At 43.9% G+C, this 23,198-nt stretch overlaps 1 protein-coding gene across 1 annotated transcript in view; it reads right to left on the bottom strand.

Moving 5' to 3' along the window:
• Positions 1 to 1,072: 1,072 nt before the first annotated feature.
• The window catches only part of LOC147019637 (membrane-associated guanylate kinase, WW and PDZ domain-containing protein 2-like), a 78,728-nt gene continuing 56,602 nt past the window's right edge, over positions 1,073 to 23,198 (bottom strand). Inside the window, exon 4 of the mRNA XM_085894196.1 lies at positions 1,073 to 3,445. Within this exon, the coding sequence (XP_085750322.1) occupies positions 3,090 to 3,445 (356 nt within the window). The 3' untranslated portion in view covers positions 1,073 to 3,089. The remainder of the gene's footprint in view (positions 3,446 to 23,198) is intronic.

Genomic DNA, 23,198 nt, shown 5'->3' with positions numbered 1-23,198 from the left:
GCCGTCAGTCCCCGGGCGTGTCCCGAAGGGAGCCGTCAGTCCCCGGGCGTGTCCCGAAGGGAGCCGTCAGTCCCCGGGCGTGTCCCGAAGGGAGCCGTCAGTCCCCGGGCGTGTCCCGAAGGGAGCCGTCAGTCCCCGGGCGTGTCCCGAAGGGAGCCGTTCGTCCCCGGGCGTGTCCCGAAGGGAGCCGTTCGTCCCCGGGCGTGTCCCGAAGGGAGCCGTTCGTCCCCGGGCGTGTCCCGAAGGGAGCCGTTCGTCCCCGGGCGTGTCCCGAAGGGAGCCGTTCGTCCCCGGGCGTGTCCCGAAGGGAGCCGTCAGTCCCCGGGCGTGTCCCGAAGGGAGCCGTCAGTCCCCGGGCGTGTCCCGAAGGGAGCCGTCAGTCCCCGGGCGTGTCCCGAAGGGAGCCGTCAGTCCCCGGGCGTGTCCCGAAGGGAGCCGTCAGTCCCCGGGCGTGTCCCGAAGGGAGCCGTCAGTCCCCGGGCGTGTCCCGAAGGGAGCCGTCAGTCCCCGGGCGTGTCCCGAAGGGAGCCGTCAGTCCCCGGGCGTGTCCCGAAGGGAGCCGTTCGTCTCCGGGCATGTCCCGAAGGGAGCCTGGCTTGTCCCGACGGGAGCTGGGCGTGTGCCGAAGGGAGCCGTTCGTCTCCGGGCGTGTCCCGAAGGGAGCCTGGCTTGTCCCGACGGGAGCTGGGCGTGTGCCGATGGGAGCCGTTCGTCTCCGGGCGTGTCCCGATGTGAGCCGATCGTCTCCGGACAGCTTGGCTCCGGACATACCGGGTGGTGTTTGTCTCTGGGTGGTATTTATAGCATGACAGGTTGAAAATAGATTTCAGACATTATTTTGTTTTCATCTTCACTGTTGCTCATTACAGAATCATTTTGATGAAACAGTTTGAATCATAATTGACGCTCCACCATATGTCTGCCTTCCCTCCCCCCTCCCACACCCCTGCCCACTCCTCCCTCCTGTCTTCCCCCTCCATGTCCTCTCACTTCTCCCCTCACAATTTTGGACTTTTTTTTTGAAACAATATGACTACCGAATCATGATACCGATGACATCATTATTTTTTTTCTGTATTCCATTTTATCCCAAGATGACCCTCAAAAATTTTCACACTAATCACATGTGGCGTTCTACACCTGCAATTAAAACATCATAATGAGGGCACCTATGATGTCATCTATTAAAAAAATCACACATTCCCCATGAGGAGTACTTGCTATGTGCCAAGTTTCAATTTTTGCCTTGGTGCGGTTTCAGAGATACAGAGGTGCAAAGTTTTTTCCAATATGGCTGCCAGACCACGTGAGCTATGACATCATAATCATCATGAGAACAGTCTACATGAGTAGTTGCACCAATAGTGAAAATTTCATCTCAATTCGACAAGCAGTTGCAGAGAAAAATATACCATCAGAGATGGGGAATCCCCCGTATTGAATGAAAAAGGTCATACATATTCCAGATAATGAGAGAGGTGAATTGGAAACAAGACACCATTTGTTCATCATCTCGAAAAAGTTCCCCAGGGGTGAGGAACGTAGTAACCAAAAATAATTAAAATCAGATAAGCGGTTTTCCATTTATTACAAAAAACTTTTTTTTGAAGATGGCCGCCCCAGTCAGCCATCTTGGATCCGGCCACAACCAAAATCAATAGGGTTCTTCCTTTTCAGGTGGTACATGTGAGACTCAAATTTCAAATCGATATGGCAAACAGTTTATGAGTTATCACACTCACAGCTATAAATGTTGACGCCCGAACGGACGGACGGACAGCCGGACGACCTGGGTGATAACAATATCCCCCTTCCGCCACGCGGCGGGGGATAAAAACGAAAGTTCTGTGCATACAAACAGACAACCAGACAAACAAATGGACCCAAATGCAATATCCTCTCCTCTGGCAAGGGTAAAAAGGCACCACCAAATTTATTCGAGCACAGATAATACAAATGAAAATCCATTCGCAGACATTTGCAAGCGAATGCTTGACCCCTGTAAAATCAACGTCACCAGAACAATGTTTACCTGCTGTAAATTGTTCTTTGGGTTGATTGAAATAGAGGTATGGCAAACCAAAAACCTTCATTTCTTGACGAATTTTGACCTTTTATCAGCAGATATGGTGAAGGCATATTTTTGCCAGCTCTTGTCTGCATTGCCCAAAATAAAAGGCTTGGCAAAACGTATCTTCTTGGCCTTTTTGAACTTTCACCCCCTGAAAAATCGATGACACCAGAACAATGTCGACCTGGTTTAGTCTATCGAGGTTATGTTAAGCCAACATTTTTCTAATTCTTCACCGAGGCATGGTAGGCCAGAAACTTTAATTTGATGACCGATTTTGTCCACCGAAAACTTCCAAATTCCAAAAACTACTTTTATCCAAAATTTCTCCATACACACCGACAGGGGCTGTCTTAAAGTGACTTTGTGCTGAATTTCATCTTTGTAGACTCAAATACAAGACTAGAATGACACTCAGTAGAGCACATACATACCCCTGTCAGGCTGAACAGTTTACGTTTTGTATCCCACTGATCCAGATCTGAATCCAGACCCAAATCAATATCCAATCGGCTTGTCACTGGATATCCAACTTGTCTACCTAATTGTCGTAACCCGAAAATAACTTTTTGAAAAATCATCCGATAAGTTGTTTTTGGTCCTGTCTCTCAACGGTGAAGAATCACTTATAAAATTCTTGTATCTGGATCCAGATGTTCACCAAAATCAAAATGATTCGTTCTTGTCACACATCCAACCTGTCCACCAATTTTGTCTGAATCTGCCCAAATTCTTTTGAGATATCCTGTTCACAGAGAGACAAACAAACAAACAGACAGACAGATTTGGGATGAAAACATAACCTCCATCCACCTTTGGTGGTGGAGGCAATAACTGCAAGGCAAAGTGTGAGATTTTCAGCCTTTCACCTTTGACTCCCCCCCCCCCCCCAACACTGGAACAGGATTTCAAATCGAAATGAAAATAAAAAGGTCTGGGAGTGTGTTGGACCATGGCAGCTCCATGCCAAATTTGAAGATTGGCTCAGAAATGAAGGCACGGTGGATGATTTTATTTGCTAGCAGCAAAAGAAGAAGTAAACAAAAGAGGAAAAAAAATCTCTGTTCCATGTAAAGAGAGTGGGGGGGGAGGGGGGATGGAGACATAATAAACAAACACAAAAGAATGCGCCAGATACAAGAGGGCTTGGATAAAGACAGGGTAAAGGAAGGATGCCACAGATATGAAGGCAGAGGAAGTGCAAGCATCCACAACACTTTTGTTTATGAAAACGTGCATGTTGTCGTAAAAACATACAGGGAACAGTGCGAAGATACAAGTTGTCTCGGATGCTTTGCTGGAACTCGTGATCAGGAGAACCTTTCTTGAAACGCAAGTTCAGATAATGCCGCAAGTCTTGCGTCAGAACAGCACCTGGCGAGGACAAGGTTGAGAATATGGTTAAGAGTGTCCACACTAATTCTGAAAGGAAGGCGGTCTGAACCCCAGCCAAATTGTACCAAAGGCTAAAAATGGTACGTGCTGCTTCCTTGCTTGACGCTCAGCATTTATTATGGAGAGCACAGACAAACAATACGTTGGCAATCATTGCACAGGCTTCCTCCAGCATTGAAGTTCCTTGTGAGGGAACTCACATTATAATATCAATAAAAATTAAAGCATTAGCATTTTCCTCCTGTCCAGAAATATGAGTATTTATAGCTAGTGTTCAGCTCAGCAAATGCAATAACATACAAAACAAAGCAATAGCTCCACGATTTAGAATACAATTCAGACCTCAAAGGAAACTTTTAATGCCAAAAGAATGGTCGATGTTTGCATCAATTACTTTTTTTTTTAGACAATCAAGAGCCAATTTTTTGTTCAAGAAAAACAACAATAACAATAATATAAACAAGAAAGAGCATTTGGAGACTGCAGACCTTCACCAGGACTTCTTTGAGTGGTGTATTATATTAATAGCTTTGAGGGTAAATCCAATATGGCTGCCAAACCATGCATCCGATCAAGTTGAAATTTAAAACATGTATTCCCAATCTCTACTAAATCATAAATGTGAAGTTTCACATCAGTTTATTAAGCGGTTCAAGAGAAAACATTATTTAATATTGTTCTTTAATCCAATATGGTTGTCAAACCATGTGACCTATCAAATATTCCTTTACACACTTGTACACCCAAGGCTTGGGGAACACTTACTTGAAGTTCCCCTCAATTTGTCCAGCCGTTCTGGAGAAGAAGATGCTTTTTAATAGATTTTAGGGTAAATCCAATATGGATGCCAAACCATATGATCAATGCCATCATATGTGTGAACTTTTTCTTCCTCATGGACAGGTGTTCATACATGTAAAGTCTTGCTTCGATCTGTTCAGCCACTTCAGAGAAGATTTTTGAAGGTTTTTTTTTTTTTAAACAATATGCCTGCCGAATCACTTGGCCGATGACGTCATTATTTTTTTTTTTCTGTGGACAATTTTATCCCGAGATGACCTTCAAAAATTTTCGTACTGATCGGATGTGGCATTCTAAATATGCAATTATGGAGTCATAACGAGGGCACCGATGATGTCATTTTAAAAAAATCTCACTTATTCACCATGAGGAGTACTTGCTGTGTGCCAAGTTTCAATTTTTTTCCTTGGTGCGGTTTTAGAGATATAGGTCCAAAGTTTTTCCATTTTTCCAATATGGCTGCCACACCACATGACCTATGACGTCAAATTATTATTAACGCATTCTACATGAGTAGTCACACCAATGGTGAAAATTTTGTCTCAATCCGACAAGCGATTGCAGAGAAAAACACAAAAGTTGTGCGGACAAACAGACAAACACACAAACAAACAGACAAACAAACGGACCCAAATGCAATACCCTCTCCTTTGGCGAGGGTAATAAACAGGTGGGTTTAAATATTGTTATATACAGTGCCTATAGAAAGTCTACACCCCGTTTCAACATTTTAACCTTTTGTTGCCTTATAGCCTCGAATTAAACTGAATGAAACCAGACTTTTTCCACTAGTGTAGCAGCATAGCAAACCTGTTGTGCATTTTGTGATACAAGCACCAAATTAGGCACAAATGTACATTAATATGTTGCGAACATTTTCAGATATTGGGCCACTTGAAATTCTCTTTATGTCCGCCATATTGGATTTCAAAATGGCCGCCACTTGAAATCTACATTTGCTATTATCTCTGGACGTAATGCAGCTATTGACTTGATTCTGGTATCTAAATGTATGTTTTTGGGGGCAAGGAATCCAATGGTACCATTTTCAACTTAATATTATCTATCACAGTCTGTTATATAATTTTATTTGGAAATTATCTAGGCAAATATTGGATTCAACACAATACTTTGAAAAGAATGTAGCCTGGTGTTGGCTTAGTGGTTAGGGTGGTGGCTTGGGATCCCAGGGTCCTGAGTTCAAGCCCCGTTGGCTGCTGAATTAACACCAGGGGTTGACTCAGCCTGTCATCCTTCTGAGGTCGTCGAAATGAGTACCAGTGTACTGGTCCCGGTGTATGCCCCGGTTAGAATAGGTGTACCATATCCCTGTGTGTCGTAAGAGGCGACCAGGGTTGGCGTCAGGAAGGGCATCTGGCCATAAAACATTGCCTCAAGAAAAAGCCCAACCCCTGCACAGCAGGGAAAAATGGCTGTAAAAATGGTCATTTTTTTATATTATTACTTTGAAAAGAATGTCTTAGTTCTGTAAATGTGTTAGGTATAATTCTGACATGCTACATGGTCTAGTATTTGAGGCTAGGTGTACTGGTATCTGAGGCTAGGTATATACCGGAACTGAAGATACGTGTACATAAACAGTGTCATGTTAACAAGTTCAGCATTGCCACAAGTACATGTATGTTGTTGACTCATCGTCATGTGCAGTCCCCTTCACACACACACAGAGGGCTGTGCACTGAAGGGCAGCCTTTTTGCACTTGCAGCGCCTCGCACACCCTCTCTTGCACTTGCAAGAAACCAGCTCAATGCAGCTGTGAGCTGCCTCAGTTAGCCTGGTCCAGTAAGGTGTGTACTGTCCTTCTCCAGTCCTTGAACAACCCCAGTTGGTTGGTGGAGGGAGCTCTGGTGCTGGCAGCAGTATCTGACCCCACACGTGTCCACCTTGATACACTGCCCTCTTCACATGTTCCTCCAGAGCTGCCTTTGTTGGAGGGATGAGCTGCACATTGTTCTTCCTTGCGAAGAGTTTCCTCCTGGCCTTGTCAATGTCTGTGCATTTGCTGGTTCGATCATACAACAGGATCACGAACCTCTCGATGATGCGCATTGCATCGTCTGGTATGTCACGAGGTGCGACAGCAGCAGCAGCGGCTCAGCGAGTTCTGGCAGTACCGAACAGACTGCCCACGCAGCCTTCTTGCCATGTCTATGAAAACTAGACACAGTGTCGCATCCAGTTAGAGCATGGAACATTGGCAGTGCACGAGCCTTCTCTCATCCCAATCCAGCTGCTATTTAGTGTGCTGCGAGGTATCAGAAACTCTGGCCTGTTCCGAATGCCAGCCACAGTTTGTCTTCTGGTTGCAACTCCTGTACCAGGGACACTGCCAGCACCACAACATTGGTGTCTACAGTCTGGATCAGTATTGCATGGTGTCCATGCTGGACTGCATGAGATGCATGCAGCAACATCTGACTGTCAGCTTCTTCATGGTTACATGGGGCGAGTGAGGTCAGATCTGGCAGTAGTGGCTTGTTGAGCACTGCCTCTCCATCAGTAATGACGAGTTGCTTGTCCTCCTGGTCAAACCATTCCATGAGAGCTGCTGAGAGGAACCTGAACAGCTCGGTCTTGTTGCTGTCCACTCGTAGGAAGTTCTGCCAGTTTCCTGGTATGGCTGCGGCAGCCACCACACGTCTCCGCACACCTTGTCCCCACTTTGCACGTGTACTACCTTTCAGTGAATCAGCAAGGTAAGTATCCCAGACCAGATCCAGGCGTGACACCGTTTGCAGCTTCGTGGACATATATGTAATGAAGATCTGTTGTGCATACTCTTCAAAGGTCTTTGATGCAGCCGGCTTCAGCATCTGGACGATGGCTGCTCCATCAAGCACAATACAGGTCGTGACAGGAGTCTCTGTCTTTGCGTCGGAGACTTCTTCCAAGCATATGAGGAGATCACGCTTGGTACCAGTGCAGAGGCTTCCACCATCAGACAATGCAGGAGGACATGCCTGATTCTCGTGACAAAAGAACTCCTCAAGGTTTCCATCCCTCGTCTGGCAGCCAATGTTTTTTTTTAGTATAGCCAATGTTTTTAGTATAGTTTTTATTTATATTTGGAACTAAGACATTCTTTTCAAAGTATTGTGTTGAATCCAATATTTGCTTAGATAATTTCCAAATAAAATTATATAACAGACTGTGATAGATAATATTAAGTTGAAAATGGTACCATTGGATTCCTTGCCCCCAAAAGCATACATTTAGATACCAGAATCAAGTCAATAGCTACATTACATCCAGAGATAATAGCAAATGTAGATTTCAAGTGGCGGCCATTTTGAAATCCAATATGGCAGACATAAAGAGAATTTCAAGTGGCCCAATATCTGAAAATGTTCGCAACATATTAATGTACATTTGTGCCAAATTTGGTGCTTGTATCACAAAATGCACAATTCTTTTGAATATTTGGACTAAGCCGCCCCACTACACCTTTATTTACACATCATAACCAACAATTTCTGAATGAAAAACAAATTATACAAATTTTTCGAAAATTATTTTAAAATACAAAACATGAATATCTTGGTTGAATAAGTGTCCACCTCCCTCATAACAGTAGAATTGTAAATTAGCTCAGGTGTAACCAATCACCAGGAAAATCACATACTAAGTTAATTGACCTCCACTTGTGTTAAATTGTAGTGATTCTGATTATTTCACAATAAAATCAGCTGTTCCTGTAGGTTTCCTCTGCTGGGGAGTGCATTTCAAAGCAAAGACTCAACCATGACACCAAGGAGCTTTCAAAAGATCACTGGGATAAAGTTGTGGAAAGGCACAGATCAGAGGATGAGTATAAAAACATTTCAAAGGCTTTGAATATCTCTTGAAACACAGTCAACACAATCATTAAGAAATGGAAGGTGCATGGTACCACCAAGACTCTGCCGAGATCAGGCCGTCCCTCCAAACTGGATGACCAAGCAAGGGGGAGACTGATCAGAGAGGCCATCAAGAGGCCAATGGCAACTTTGAAAGAGCTACAGGCTTTTATGACAGACTGGTCACTGCGTGCACGTGACAACAATATCTCAAGCACTCCACAAGTCTGGCCTGTACAGTGAGGTGGCAAGAAGGAAGCCATTATTCAAAAAAGCCCACCTTGTGCCCCGTTTGAGGTCTGCAAAAAAACCACTCCAGAGATTCTGAAACAGTGCGGCAAAAGGATTTGTGTTCTGATGAAACCAAGATGGAACTTTGTGGCTGAAATGCAAAATGTTAAGTTTGGTGCAAACTCAACAAAACATACCACCCAAAGAACACCATCCCTCCTGTGAAGCATAGCGTTGGCAGCATCATGTTATGGGATTGTTTCTCATCAGCAGGGACTGGGGCACTTGTCAGGATCAAAGGGAAAATGGATGGAGCAAAATACAGAAACATCTAAGACGAAAACCTGCTGCCCTCTGCAAGAAAGCTGAAATTGGGATGGAAGTTCACCTTTCAGCATGACAATGACCCGAAGCACACAAACAAAACTAGAGGGGGAGCACTCGGGAGAGTGCAAAACCTCCGCCACCAATACTGCTGGGTCACTCAAGTGAACCTTATATCTTATTCCTTAAATATGATGTCAACAGTGCTGACAGAGTTATAGTTCTTTTCTCCAACATTTTTTTTTGGGGGGGGGGGGGGGTTGGAAATCACTAAAAACATGTAAAAATGCAAAAAATAAAAAATAAAAAAAATAATCGAAATTTTGTTGAAAAAAAAAGTTGCAAATTTTTTTTCTCGAACTATTTTTTTTGGGGGGGGGTTGGAAATCACTTAAAACATGTAGAAATTCAAAAACAAAAATTCAAATATTTTTTCAAAATGGTGGCCATATTGGACTTTGGACCAAGTCCAAAATCTAATGGCATGATCATTGGACCATACCTTAACCCCCCCCACCAAGTTTCGTCGAAATCCGGAGTTTTTCCGTAATACTGTTCACAAACAAACAAACAATCAAACAAACAAAGGGGTGAAAACAGTAACCTCCATCCATCTTCGAAGATGGCGGAGGTTAAAGATAAATGTCCTTGAGTGGCCCTTTCGAGAGACCCGACCTAAATCCAATTGAAAATCTGAAGCACAGCTTCAAAATTGCTGTCCATCAACGCTCCCCACGCAACTTGACTGAGCTTGAATAGTTTTGTGCAGAAGAATGGGCAAATATTGCCCAATCATGGTGTGTAAATATGGTAGAGATCTATGCCAACAGACTCACAGCTGTAATTGCAGTCAACGTTGCTTCCACCAAGTTTTAACTTGGGAGAGGGAGGGGGGGAGAGGGTGGGCATTTATCCAACCAAGATATTCTAGTTTTTTATTTTTAATTAATTTTCTGAAATTTGTAGAGCGTTTTTCACTTGGGAGTTTTGAGTTGCGATGTGTAAATAAAGGTGGGAAAAGTCTGATTTAATGCAATTTAATTCCAGGCTATAAGCCAACAAAAGTGAAAAACTTGAAAGGGGGTGTAGACTTTCTATAGGCACTGTAGTTGAAAACCTAAACACCTGAAAGCGGCAAGACAGGTACATTTCACATCAATTTAAAAGGCTGGGAAAAGCTCTAATAAGAAAGAAGAAGAAAGAAGAAAGAAAAGAAGAAAAAAAAAACACGAGGTTTGCATTTCAAACCTTCAGGAACAAAGTTGAAAAATCATAATGTTGAACCATGGAAGGAAATACAAGGTCAACACCACTCGAGATTTGTTTTTACTGGAGTTCCAACCAAGTTTTCATGGACATACTGATGCTTCTTTCAGCAATGGTGGGAGGTGCTAAGTTTAAAGCAAGAGGTCAGGATTCCTCCCTGAATATATCTCAAACATATGACACAGTCCAACATCTGCTCTAGTTGTAAAGCTTACTGCCTGCAGCATTCAAGACCGCCAGCACACCTGGTTTTGACTTCCTACACTCACGCAGTCAATGTGTTGCTTGTAATAGAACCCCCCCAGTGGAAGCTGGAGTGCCCAAACGCAGTCATGGGCAAAGTCTTCTTCCTCATGTACAGAAATGACCTCTCTGATTGCTATGGAAAATATACCATCAGAGATGGGGAATTCCCCGCCACAACGAAGGAAGCTCACTCGAGTTTAAATATTATTACATAGAGTTAAAAAAATTTCGGGCCTATTTCGCGATCATGTCATTTTTCAAGATGGCTGTCTGGAGGCAATATTTGATGGTCGACATGGCCGAAATTCAATAGCAACCTACTTCATCCCGTTACCTACATTTCCAGCAAGTTTCATCAGAAAATAAAAAAATTAGAGCCTATATCACGATAACATCGTTTTTTTTTAAACATGGCTGCCTGGCGGCCATATTGGATGTCCGAGCGGGCCGAACCAAAAATAATTGAAATCAGATCAGCGGCTTTGCATTTATTACAAAAAACATTTTTTTCAAGATGGCCACCCCAGTCGGCCATCTTGGATCCGGCCACGCCCAAAATCAATCGGGTTCTTCCTTTTCAGGTGGTACATGTGTGACCCAAATTTCAAATCGATATGGCAAACAGTTTATGAGTTATCGCACTCACAGCTATAAATGTTGACGCCCAGCCAGCCAGCTGGACGGACGGACGACCCGGGTGACAACAATATCCCCCTTCCGCCATGCGGCGAGGATTAAAAACCATATTTTTGGAGACTACTGCATTGTGTTGTACACCACGCTATCCAATGGACTCTCCTGTCGCAGCCAAATTAAATAATTCTCACATCCAGATCCGGATTCGGATCTTCACCAAAATCGAAACAATTCTTCCTTGTCACACACCCAACATGTCCACCAAGTTTCGTCCGAATCCGTGCTATACATCGGTTTAGCCCTATCTCTCAATGGTGAAGAATCACTTAAAAAATTATCAGATGCAGGTGGCACAGCTGCATCACTATGTTGATCAACAATCAATTATATGCTGTTCTGATATATGGAACATGTCTTTCAGTACCGGAACTGGAAAATCTATCTTTCCCTGTTACTTCAGAAGAATCATTGAATGAACCCATCTATCCATTTCCATGGTGAGTAAATACAAGAGGTTTATTTTCTTTCTTGAACATGTAGGCCTCAACATTAGCCATGACTTCTCTTGCAACAATTGCAAAGGGGTCTCATAGCCAGCAATGGACTGGGCATCCACTGTTGCTCTGAGGAAATCCATGTAAAATCGAAACGTCAACGTTTAGAAGGCCTTTTGAGCTCAATGGAGTACTGCTCTTCTTTGTGGGTTGGGGCTTCAGCATCCACATATGTCTTCTTCTTCTTCCTACGGCTTCTCCCGTTCGGGGTCGCCACAGCGGATCATCCATATGATCCGCATAGTGATTTGGCACATGTTTTACGCCAGATGCCCTTCTTGACGCAACCCTGGTCGCCTCTGACAACACAGGGATATGGTACACCTATTTTAACCGGGGTATACACTGGGCCCAGTACACTGGTACTCATTTCGCCGACCTCGGAAGGATGACAGGCTGAGTCAACCCCCTGGTGTATTAATTCAGTGGCCCAACGGGGCTTGAACTCAGGACCTTTTGGATCCCAAGCCGCAGCCCTAACCACTACGCCAACACCAGGCTTCCTCAGCATCCACATATGTCTCTCCTGATATTTGTGGTAACTCAAGTTCTCACCATTAATGGTCTCTCCCATGATGTGGCGGAAGCAAAAAGCTGTTTATACATAATCGCAGACAGAACTGTGGCCTCTGGTTTTTGCTGTCTTTCCTCTTCCTTTGCTCTGACAACACCGAGCCCTCCTAAAATCCTACAGAAAACACACATTCTTCCAGTAACCCCATCCTTGTAAAACCAAAAACCAAGGTTTTCTACCCACCTCTACTATTTTGTTCCTCTTTTCTCCCATTCGTGGAATTGCCCTTCCAGAAACTGTTTATTTGCACTCTTCTCAACAATGCTTTAGGCACACAGTGCACCACAAGATCTTATGTCATCCCCCATCACTATTCACAATCTTTTCTACCCCAATTGACCTGAGCTAAACAAACCCTCTTACGAGCAGGTTCTTTTGTTTCCTCCGCTCCTTCCTCTCATTTACTGTTCATTCTTTCCCTTGCTTGTGTCCAACCGTAGCTCCATTTCCCCACTGTCAGTGCATTGCCATTTTACCCTCCCTTTCCTGCATTTCCATGAGCCCAGATTTGGTACACCAAAAAAAAAAATATATATATATATATATATATATATATATATATATATATATATATATATATATATATATATATATATATATATATATATATATATATATATATGGAATGGACTCCATCATCGCTTCAGACATTAAATCCTTCCTCTTCTCCAATGGCTTGATTTCCAATCATCAATTTGGATTCAGACCAGGTCACTCTACCCTGGATATGCTGCTTCTGCTCTCCAAACAGTGGATGGAGATCCTCAATGCAAGACATGAAATTAGAGCCATATCGTGTGCCTTCGATACAGTGTGGCACCCTGCCATGCTCAACAAACTCTCTTCATATGGCATCCAAGAGGACATCTCCACTCATGGTTTGCAGACTTCCTCTCCTGTCGCAGCCAACATGTAGCCCCAAATGGAGTTCTCTCATCCCCTCTTCCTGTCCTGGCTGGAGTTCCTCAAGGCAGTTTTCTAGACCCTGTTATTTTTCTGGTTTTCACCAATGATCTCTCCGACTCTCTGGAAAATCCTCTTTATCTCTTTGCTGATGACTCCACCCTTTGCCGTACCATCTGTCATCCCTCAGATCGGCAAGCAGCAGACTTCACTCTCTGCAGATCTGGACAAAATCACAAGCTGATCCAACATGTGGAACATGTCTTTCAACCCTGACAAATCTCACACTCTCACTATGTTTCTCCGAAAGGACCATCTGGAAAACCCCCTCATTTACTTTCTCAACAATCCTCTTGAAGAAGTCCTTTCGTTTAAGCTTCTGGGTCTCACTATCTACCATGATCTTTCCTGGGAAAGCCACATTTCCATGCTGGCCTCCAAAGACAGTTGCCAACTGGGCACCCTCAGTCATGTAAAGTCCTTCCTCTGCCCACCTGAGCTCCTGACTACATACAAAGCTTTCATCCGCAGCCTGATGGAGAACTGCTCTCCCCTCTGGGGTTGTGCTCCCGCCTCTCATCTTTCTTGGATTCACGCTGTGGAAACCAAGGCATTTAAGATCATTGGTTTCTCCCGCGATGAGGCTGAGTCTTTGGGTGTCTTACTCTCTCACCGCAGGCAGGTCAGTGGTCTGCCTGTCTTCTACAGTCTCTTCTCTGGCCTCGCCCTCCCTGCTCTGTCTGAGATATGTCCCCCTCATATTTCTACAGGGCGCTCAAGGTTCTGGTAAAACTACCAAAATTAAGAATCACTACTCACCTACACTCTTTCATTCTTCATTTTTCCCACCTTTGGAACAAACTCCCACACTCTCTTCAATCCCACTCTTCCCTCCAAGTCATCAAAACAGCTGTTCACCACCATCTCTTATCCTCCCCCATCCAAAACCATGATCTTCTCTACCCCTGCTAATCCACTCAAAACCCACCCCTTTCAAATTCCCTGCTTTCCTTCCTGAAAGCCCCTGTCGCATCCATACTGTTTACCCTTTGTACCCCACCCCATCCCACTCCCTTCCACAGATCTCCTCATGTCTCTGTCCCATCGTTTTTTCCTTCCCTCTCCCTCCCCTGTTGTACATTGTGCGTGTTAGCAATCAAAAGAACCTTGACAATGTTTACAACAAAAAAAACAACTAGAAGGGCACTCGGAAGAGCGCATACTTCCACCACGTAATGCCTGATCCACGAGAACATATCGAGCCCAATACATTTTTGAAATATCAGGCAATATATCGTTTTTGGCCCTAACTCTCAATGGTGAAGAAGCACGAAAAAAAATTAAATAATTCTCACATCCAGATCCGGATTCGGATCTTCACCAAAATCGAAACAATTCTTCCATGTCACACACCCAACATGTCCACCAAGTTTCGTCCGAATCCGTTCTATATATGGGTTTGGCCCTATCTCTCAATGGTGAAGAATCACTTAAAAATTATCAGATCCAGATCCGGATCCGGATCTTTACCAAAATCAAATAATTTCTTCAGTAACACACCGAACATATTCCCCAAGTTTCGGCCGAATCCGTCCACAACTTTTTGAGATATCGTGCGATATATCGTTTTTGGCCCTATCTCTCAATGGTGAAGAATCACCAGATATTCACCAAAATCTCATCAGTTTGTCCTTGTCATGCACATGAACCCGTCCACAACTTTTTGAGATATCCTGTACACAGACAAACAAACAAACAAGCAGTCATAGACTGGTACTTATGAAATCATCAACTTGACCTCTGACCTTGTCTAATAAAAGCTGTCTCTAGAGAAGGTAGCGACGCAAACCAGAAGTTTCTTCGATGATTCTGTACCAAACCATCAAAAATCTAATGTTTTGGATGTTTGACCACACTGTGACCTTGACCTTTGACCGATTTTGACCAAAATCTAATCAGCGCTAGCCATCACCCTCCTGAATCACGTGGTGTAATTTGACATTGGTAGCTTCTTCCGTTCTCGAGTTATCATATTTTGGATGTTTGACCTCACTGACCTTGACCTTTGACCGATTTTGACCAAAATCTAATCAGCACTAGCCATCACCCTCCTGAATCACATGGTGTAATTTGACATTGGTAGCTTCTTCCATTCTCGAGTTATCGTGCCTACAAACAAACAAACAAGCAGTCATAGACTGGTACTTACGAAATCGTCAACTTGACCTCTGACCTTGTCTAATAAAAGCATGAATCAGTCAGAAGCCCAAGGGGAGCTTGAATTCTGAATTCATTGTGGTCTACGATTTTACACTGTGGTTTGCAGATAATGAGTCCCAGACAAAAACTAGATTTCTTATAAAAATTCGATTTTTTTGTTTTTATTTTTAAAAAAGTGATTCAGTACCAGCAGGATATGCCAGATAATTGGTGTTTTACTTTTCAGAAGAATCTGATAAAAGACTTATTATTTATTTTATATATATATATATATATATATATATATATATATATATATATATATATATATATATATATATATATATATATCAGTTATTCATCGCTGTTCCAGAATTTCGACAACCGAGTTTTAAGCGTCCCAAGCAATCGCAAAAACCGAAGACAAAATTAAAATCGAAATTAAAACGAACTCGTAACGTCGAGCGAAGCAAAAATACTCCATTTCTCCACAGGAATTTACGGAATTATGTTTGACCTCACTGTGACCTTGACCTTTGACCGATTTTGGCCAAAATCTAATCAGCACTCGCCATCACCCTCCTGAATCACGTGGTGCAATTTGACATTGGTAGCTTCTTCCGTTCTCGAGTTATCGTGCCTACAAACAAAAAAACAAACAAACAGAAACAGAAGGCATCAATATACTTACGGAATCTTTAGATTTCGTAAGTAACAAACATACAAACAAACAAACAAACAAACAAACAAAAACGGAAGTCATCAATATACTTAGGAAATCTTTAGATTTCGTAAGTAACAAACAAACAGAAACGGAAGGCATCAATATACTTCCAAAATCTTTAGATTTCGTAAGTAACAAACAGTCATAGACTGGTACTTACGAAATCATCAACTTGACCTCTGACCTTGTCTAATAAAAGCTGTCTCTCGAGAAGGTCGCGACGCAAACCAGAAGTTTTTACGATGATTCTGTACCAAACCATCAAAAATCGAATGTTTGACCTCACTGTGACCTTGACCTTTGACAGATTTTGACCAAAATCTAATCAGCACGAGCCATCACCGTCCTGAATCACCTGATGTAATTTGACATTGGTTGCTTCTTCCGTTCTCGAGTTATCGTGCCAACAAACAAACACACACACACACACAAACAAACACACACACAAACAGATGACGGAAGTCATCAATAAACTTATGAAATCTTTAGATTTACTTTTCAGAAGAATCTGATAAAAGACTTATTACAGTCAAAGCTCGTTACTATGCTACCCGTCGGGACCGAGCAAAAGTGGCATAGTAGCGAGATTTTGTAAAAACGGCCTTATTTTCTCAAGTTACCCATCTGTAGTTAATCTTTAGACAAAATTTATTCCAGCAAGTAAAAGGCACGACTGTTGTATAAGCTAAGCGAACGGAGAACATACACACACTAACAGAGTTCACACACTAACATATGGCATGGCGAGAAATTCACGACACACAAAGCTTTCAAGAATCGTCGGCTGGCGCATCTTCTTTCGGCGGATCTCGTGCATCTCGTTGTCTAGCCGATCGCACGCTTGCATCACACTGGGCTTCCCACTTCTCTGCTGCATGAACTTCCGGACGGTGCTACAAGCGCGCTGGGCTTCCTCGAACGGAACGATTTCCTCCTCGACAGTTACCTCGTCATCTTCGCTTTCCACCGGCTCCTCACTGCACAGAATCTCCTCCGCAATCTCCTCCAGCGTGAAATACCCACCAGTCGCGAGGCGCTCGTCGGCTTCGAGAAAGTCAGACAGCTCGATCTCCTCGTTCTCGTGCATCTTTTCCTCGGCAGGCAGAGCTTCCCAGATGTTGGGCAGGTCCGCATCCTGTGGCTCAGTTTGGATCTCCTCTTCGATGAACTTGGCCTTCGCGAAACAGTTCCTGATTGTCGACTTGCCGACCTGCTCCCAAGCACGCCGGGCGACGTGTAGAGCGTCGAGCAACGTGCACTTGAACTCCTTTCCCTCGTCTATGGCCTCAAGCCGGCGGCATAGCAGGAGCTTCTTGTAGTGGCGCTTGAGGTTCTCTATGATTCCCTGATCTATTGGATGCGAATTGGCTGTCGTGTTGGGTGGGAAGAAGACCAGTTGGATGTTGTTCAGCTCGAGCTCGGGAGGGTGGCCAGAGAAGTTATCGAGACAGACCAGCACTCTGTGTCCCTGCTGGCCGAGTCGTCCGTCCCACGCACGCAACATCTCCTCGAAAAGCTCCGCCGTCATCCACGCCTTCGAGTTCGCCTTGTACTTGACCGGGATCTCTTTGTTCTTGAAGGCACGGGGTTTCTTGGAATTGCCAATCACCAGAAGAGGAACTTCTCGCTGCCGCTCATGTTTGCCCCAACCAGAAGAGTGATCCTTTGCTTGCTTTTCTTTCCTCCAGTACACCGCTCTCCCCTGAAAGCCATGGTCTTGTTCGGAAGCAGCTGCCAGAAGAGTCCAGTCTCGTCCAGGTTGAAGACGTCGTCTGCGGAGAACTGCCCGAGTAAGGGCCGGAGAACCTGTTGTTGCCACTCAAGAAGGGATTGCGAATCCACCGCTCCAGCTTCGCCCTGCACTGCCTTGAACGTGATGCCGTGGCGCTTCTTGAAATTGCCCAACCAACCGCCGCTCGCCATGAAGTCTGGGATGTGCATCAGCTCGGCCAGTTTCATCGCCTTCTCCTTGATCAGATCGCCGCTGACAGGCACATTCTGTCCTCTTGATTGCTTCAGCCAGATGAGCACTCCCTCATCAAGCTTCGGGTCGTGAGCCTGCGTCAACTTCATGCGCTTCGATGGAAATCCAGCTTTGATTGCAGCCTCCTTGCTGAGAATGCCCTTCACGGTGGTTCTCTTAACTTCGACGCCCCATTTCTTGCTAATCTCCCTGGCCAACTTGGACTGATTCGGCTCCTTCTTCGCGGCATCGATGATCTCCTTCTTCTCCTTCAGCGTAAAGTCGGTTCGCTTGCGTTTCTGAGCTGACATTATGGGCTGAATTTGAAAAAAAATGATGTCACTGTTGTACGTGTGCCTGCGTGTCTGTGTGTGTGCTCGCGCTTTTTTGTGTCTCGTTGTGCGTGTTGTGATTGGCTTGTTGTGGCTGGCATCGGGGAGAAGAATCGCGTGCTTTGACACAGTCTGACTATGCGCGTACGTATTGAGTTATGTTGTGCGCAGCTGGACTGTAGTTCGTCGCTTCGCCTTTGTACGTGAGTGTGATAATCGAGCACTGCGCAATACAGACTTTTTCACGACTCGTGCCTTTTAACAGTCACACAGTAGTGGCATGGTAGCGAGAGTAGGGGGTGGCATAGTAAATTTATTTTGTATTGAATTTTGTCGGGACCGAGCAAAAGTGGCATAATAGCGAGGTGGCATAGTAACGAGCTTTGACTGTATATATATATATATATATATATATATATATATATATATATATATATATATATATATATATATATATATATATATATATATATATATATATATATATATATATATATATATATATATATATATATATATATATATCAGTTATTCATCGCTGTTCCAGAATTTCGACAACCGACTTTTAAGCGTCCTAAGCGATCGCAAAAACCGAAATCTTTAGATTTCGTAAGTAACAAACGGAAGTCATCAATATACTTACGAAATCTTTAGATTTCGTAAGTAACAAACAAACAGAAACGGAAGTCATCAATATACTTACGAAATCTTTAGATTTCGTAAGTAACAAGACAGAAAGGGGTGAAAACATAACCTCCTTCACCTTCGGTGGTAGAGATACAAAAAAAAACGGCGATGCCTCAATGTGTGTGCAATACTTCTGATGGACATTAAACGGGTTGTCCTGTCTATTAGCATTACTTGGTGGACATGTGTCGTGAAGAGAAGGCAATTTATCGTTTGCGCCTTGATTAAATTCCAAATTGCTGCACCATAAGTCGAGTTTCCAGCATCAGAGTGATCAGTCCATGATGATAACCCTTACCAAGAAACTGCTTTGGCAGGACAGTCGTTCTGTGTGGAGCACAATACATTGTGTTGGGCGCACGCAGCGTGTTCACGTGGGTGTCGGTGGGCGCATGCAGGCCATTTGAGAAACACGGGGAAGAAAGAAAAGGATTCGGCAAAAAACAAACAAATAGTTCTTGATGATTACAGTGGCAATTCCAATGTGCTGAGGAGGGAGGGAGGGATGAGGGAAAGGAGAGGAAAGGAGGGAGGGATTTAGGGTTTCAACCGGATGCAAGCATTCATAACAACTTGGTCCACACTTATGCAGCCTAAATTGCAGTGCACCATCACAAACATTGTGGCAAGTGTAGAAAATACCTTTGGAAAATGGCTTGTTTCTTTAAAACTGGCAAAAGATGAGGGTTTTTTTTAAAGTCTGCTGAGGCAGGGTAGAAGGAAATGGAAAGGGTGCAAAAACAGCAAAAATGGAAGAGTGGGAGGGGGGGGAAGAGAACAAGAAGGGAAATGGGGATGGTAAAAGAGGATGTAAAGAAGGATAGAGCATTCCTAATTACATCCTAATTACACAGAGAAGTACACCAAGCACACAATCACACACAGAAGCACATGAGGAATGAAAGAGGCAATGAATAATGAAGGGATGAGTGGAAGAGGGGGGGGGAGGTGAAAAGAAAGTGTTTCTTATTTGTTTAAAAATTGTGTTTTTTTTTTTGTATTATAATTAATTTATTCAGTGATGGGAAGAGGATTTCGAGGGGGAGAAAGATCAACAGAGCTTGAAGACGGAGATCGTGAGGAATGATCCAGACCATATGGAACACAAACAATGAATACAACTGAATATGCGAAGAAGTAAGCAGTGGGTGTAGGGTAAAACAATTGTAAATACCAAGTTCATCGACAAAGTTTAAAGAACAGCATCTTGGGGTTATGGAGGAGGATAAAGAACAGACAAGAGATGGCGATGAAAAACATGGATGGAAACTAGTCCAGCCTGCACAATGTACTGTGGAAAACCTAAACGAATTACAAACTGCAAGTCTAGCAGTTCATTCAAGCTGAGAACCACCCATCCCAACTCTCTCTTCCAGATATGTGGAGATTTCAACTTTCACCGTGCCAATTGGCTGGGTGTTAGTACCTCTTCAACCAACCATGGCATGGCAGCAAAGGACTTCTGTAACTCCATGGGGCCTCACCCAGTCAGTGAACTTTCCAACCCAGATTTTTCCTGGTGATGCATCCTCCCTTCTGGAGTTGGTCATGAAGAATTTTCCGAAGGACGTTTCCGGCTCCCCTTCTGCTCCAATATATTGATCTGATAATATGCTTGTGAAAGTCAACATCTCTCTGGCTATTGTCGGGGAGCTGCCTCAGTGCCATCATCTGTCGCAGTTCACTCAAGCTGACTGGCAGGGACTACAAGATGTCCTTATCAAGACTGGTCCTTCATTTCCACCTCACCTGATAGCGACACTACCTGGGATTCCTTCTACACAAGCTTGCTTTCCCTCGTATAAAGATTCATACCATCTTGCCAGCAACTATCAAACCCATCCTCTCACCCCTGGTACAGTAATATCCCAAGATGCATGGTAAAATTGTTACCTTAGAAGTGAAATTAGATGTTGTTTGACAAATAGATGCTGCTATTTAATGGATTGCCGGGTTATTAAGTTCACCTCAGATCAATAAATATGCTCACTTCATTGAAGGAGGAAGAAGATGTGTAAGCACCTTCGACTGCTTCTGGAAGAGGTTTATTATTACGGTAAATGTCTGGTAATTTTTTTATTTATACAGCACATACAAGCGATCTTGTTTCAAGCATGTAACACGTTCTTTTGATGCATACCTTAATTTGGGCGGTGTATAGGCAACTGACAGCTATGTAGAGGCAAAAAAAAAATAACCCAGGTTACATGCATGAAGCAAAAACATACCTACTTGTTATAATTCAAAACACCTCACTGCACTGGAAAACGTGGGGACAGGAATACTGTGCTGTAAATGGTGTTGACTTGTAATATCCTCCCCCACCTGGAGGCAACGCTACATGATACACATTTACAAGGAGAATTTGCATCCCCTCCGGTCCAGTCCGGTCTAGTCCAGTCCCCTCCGGTCCAGACCAAAAAGGAACCTGTATAGGATTCAGGTTTCAACCGCGACTCCACAAACCTCAAACCACACACACACACACAAACCTCAAACCACACACACACACACACAAACCTCAAACCACACACAAACCTCAAACCACACACACACACACACAAACCTCAAACCACACACAAACCTCAAACCACACACACACACACACAAACCTCAAACCACACACAAACCTCAAACCACACACACACACACACAAACCTCAAACCACACACAAACCTCAAACCACACACACACACACACAAACCTCAAACCACACACAAACCTCAAACACACACACACACACACAAACCTCAAACCACACACAAACCTCAAACCACACACACACACACACAAACCTCAAACCACACACACACACACACACAAACCTCAAACCACACACACACACACACACACAAACCTCAAACCACACACACACACACACACACAAACCTCAAACCACACACACACACACACACACACACACACACACACACAAACCTCAAACCACACACACACACACAAACCTCAAACCACACACACACACACACAAACCTCAAACCACACACACACACACACAAACCTCAAACCACACACACACACACACAAACCTCAAACCACACACACACACACACAAACCTCAAACACACACACACACACAAACCTCAAACACACACACACACACACACACACACACACACACACACACACACACACACACACACACACACACACACACACACACACACACACACACACACACACACACACACACACACACACACACACACACACACGTCCATGAATTATAGTTAGGATAAGGGAAGAAATGGGGAAGTGATTGTGAATTTAACATTCCATCTTTATTTACTTTTAACATTGTTCTTAACGAACAGGGACAGGAACAATGCCGGCGTGAAAGGCCGAGTGGCCTTCTGACCCCTTCTCATGCGCCAACGTTCCCTGTGTATCTTTTGTGCAACGTTGTTAAGAACGGGTGGAAATGGGGAGGGAAGGACAGAGAGTTGAAGGTGGGGGTGCATGGAGTTGGAAGAGGGAGACTGACATGTTTAGAAGGGAGTGGGGATTAAATATTTAAGGCTGGGGGGGGGGGGTTGAGTACTTGGGGTTTGGGGCAGTTGAGGACTTGAAGAAAAGGGGTGAGGATGACAGATTTGGGTTGGGGCAAGGGCAGAGAGGGGAAGTAGTTTGCGTCCTTGGGGTCTTTTGGGTCTTCGGGGTATTTTGGCTGTTTTGGGTGCTCGGGGTCTTTAAGGGTCTTTTGGGTGTTCGGGGTCTTTTTTTCGTATAAATTGTCAAGGCTTGTATAAGAGCTAACACACAGAACATATAACAAGGGAGCAGGAGACAAGAGGGGCAGGAGAGGAAGCACAAAACAGTGGGGGATAGAGGTATTAGGAGATCTGTGGAAGGGAGAGGGACAGGGCAGGGTACACAGGGTAAACAAGATGGTATGACAGGGACTTTCAGGAAAGAAAACAGGGAATTTGAAGTAGGTGGGTTTGGGGTGGATTGACAGGGGTAGAAAGGGTCTTTAGGGTCCTCTTGGTCTTTTGGGTCTTTGAGGTGCATTGGGTCTTCGGGGTCTTTTCAGTCTTTTGCGTCCTCTTGGTTGTTTGGGGGTTTTTAGGGTATTTTGGATCCTCAGGGTCTTTGGGTCTTTTGGGCCCTCACGGTATTTTGCATCTTCAGAGTCCTTGGAGACTTCTGGGTCCTTGGGGTACTTTCGGTTAAGAATTTGAGGTTACAATTGTGGGTGACAGTTGTCCAACCAATGGGTGAACAGCAGACAGACATACATACATTCATAATCACAAACACGTGTTCCATTATATATAGATGTGTACTTCAATATAAATGTCAATCAAAAAAAGGGTAATATCAAAAGTAAAAAAACAAGATAATATAATACCTGAAGTGTTGACGTGAGGAATGCATTCCTCCCTTATTCCATTAATTATTACGAGAAAAATTGCT

Source organism: Eptatretus burgeri, chromosome 9 (genome assembly GCF_056783735.1).
Source record: "Eptatretus burgeri isolate ZD-2024b chromosome 9, Ebu_testis_v1, whole genome shotgun sequence".
In the NCBI taxonomy this organism is placed as follows: Eukaryota; Metazoa; Chordata; class Myxini; order Myxiniformes; family Myxinidae; genus Eptatretus; species Eptatretus burgeri.
This window is presented reverse-complemented; position numbering and strand designations above follow the sequence as displayed.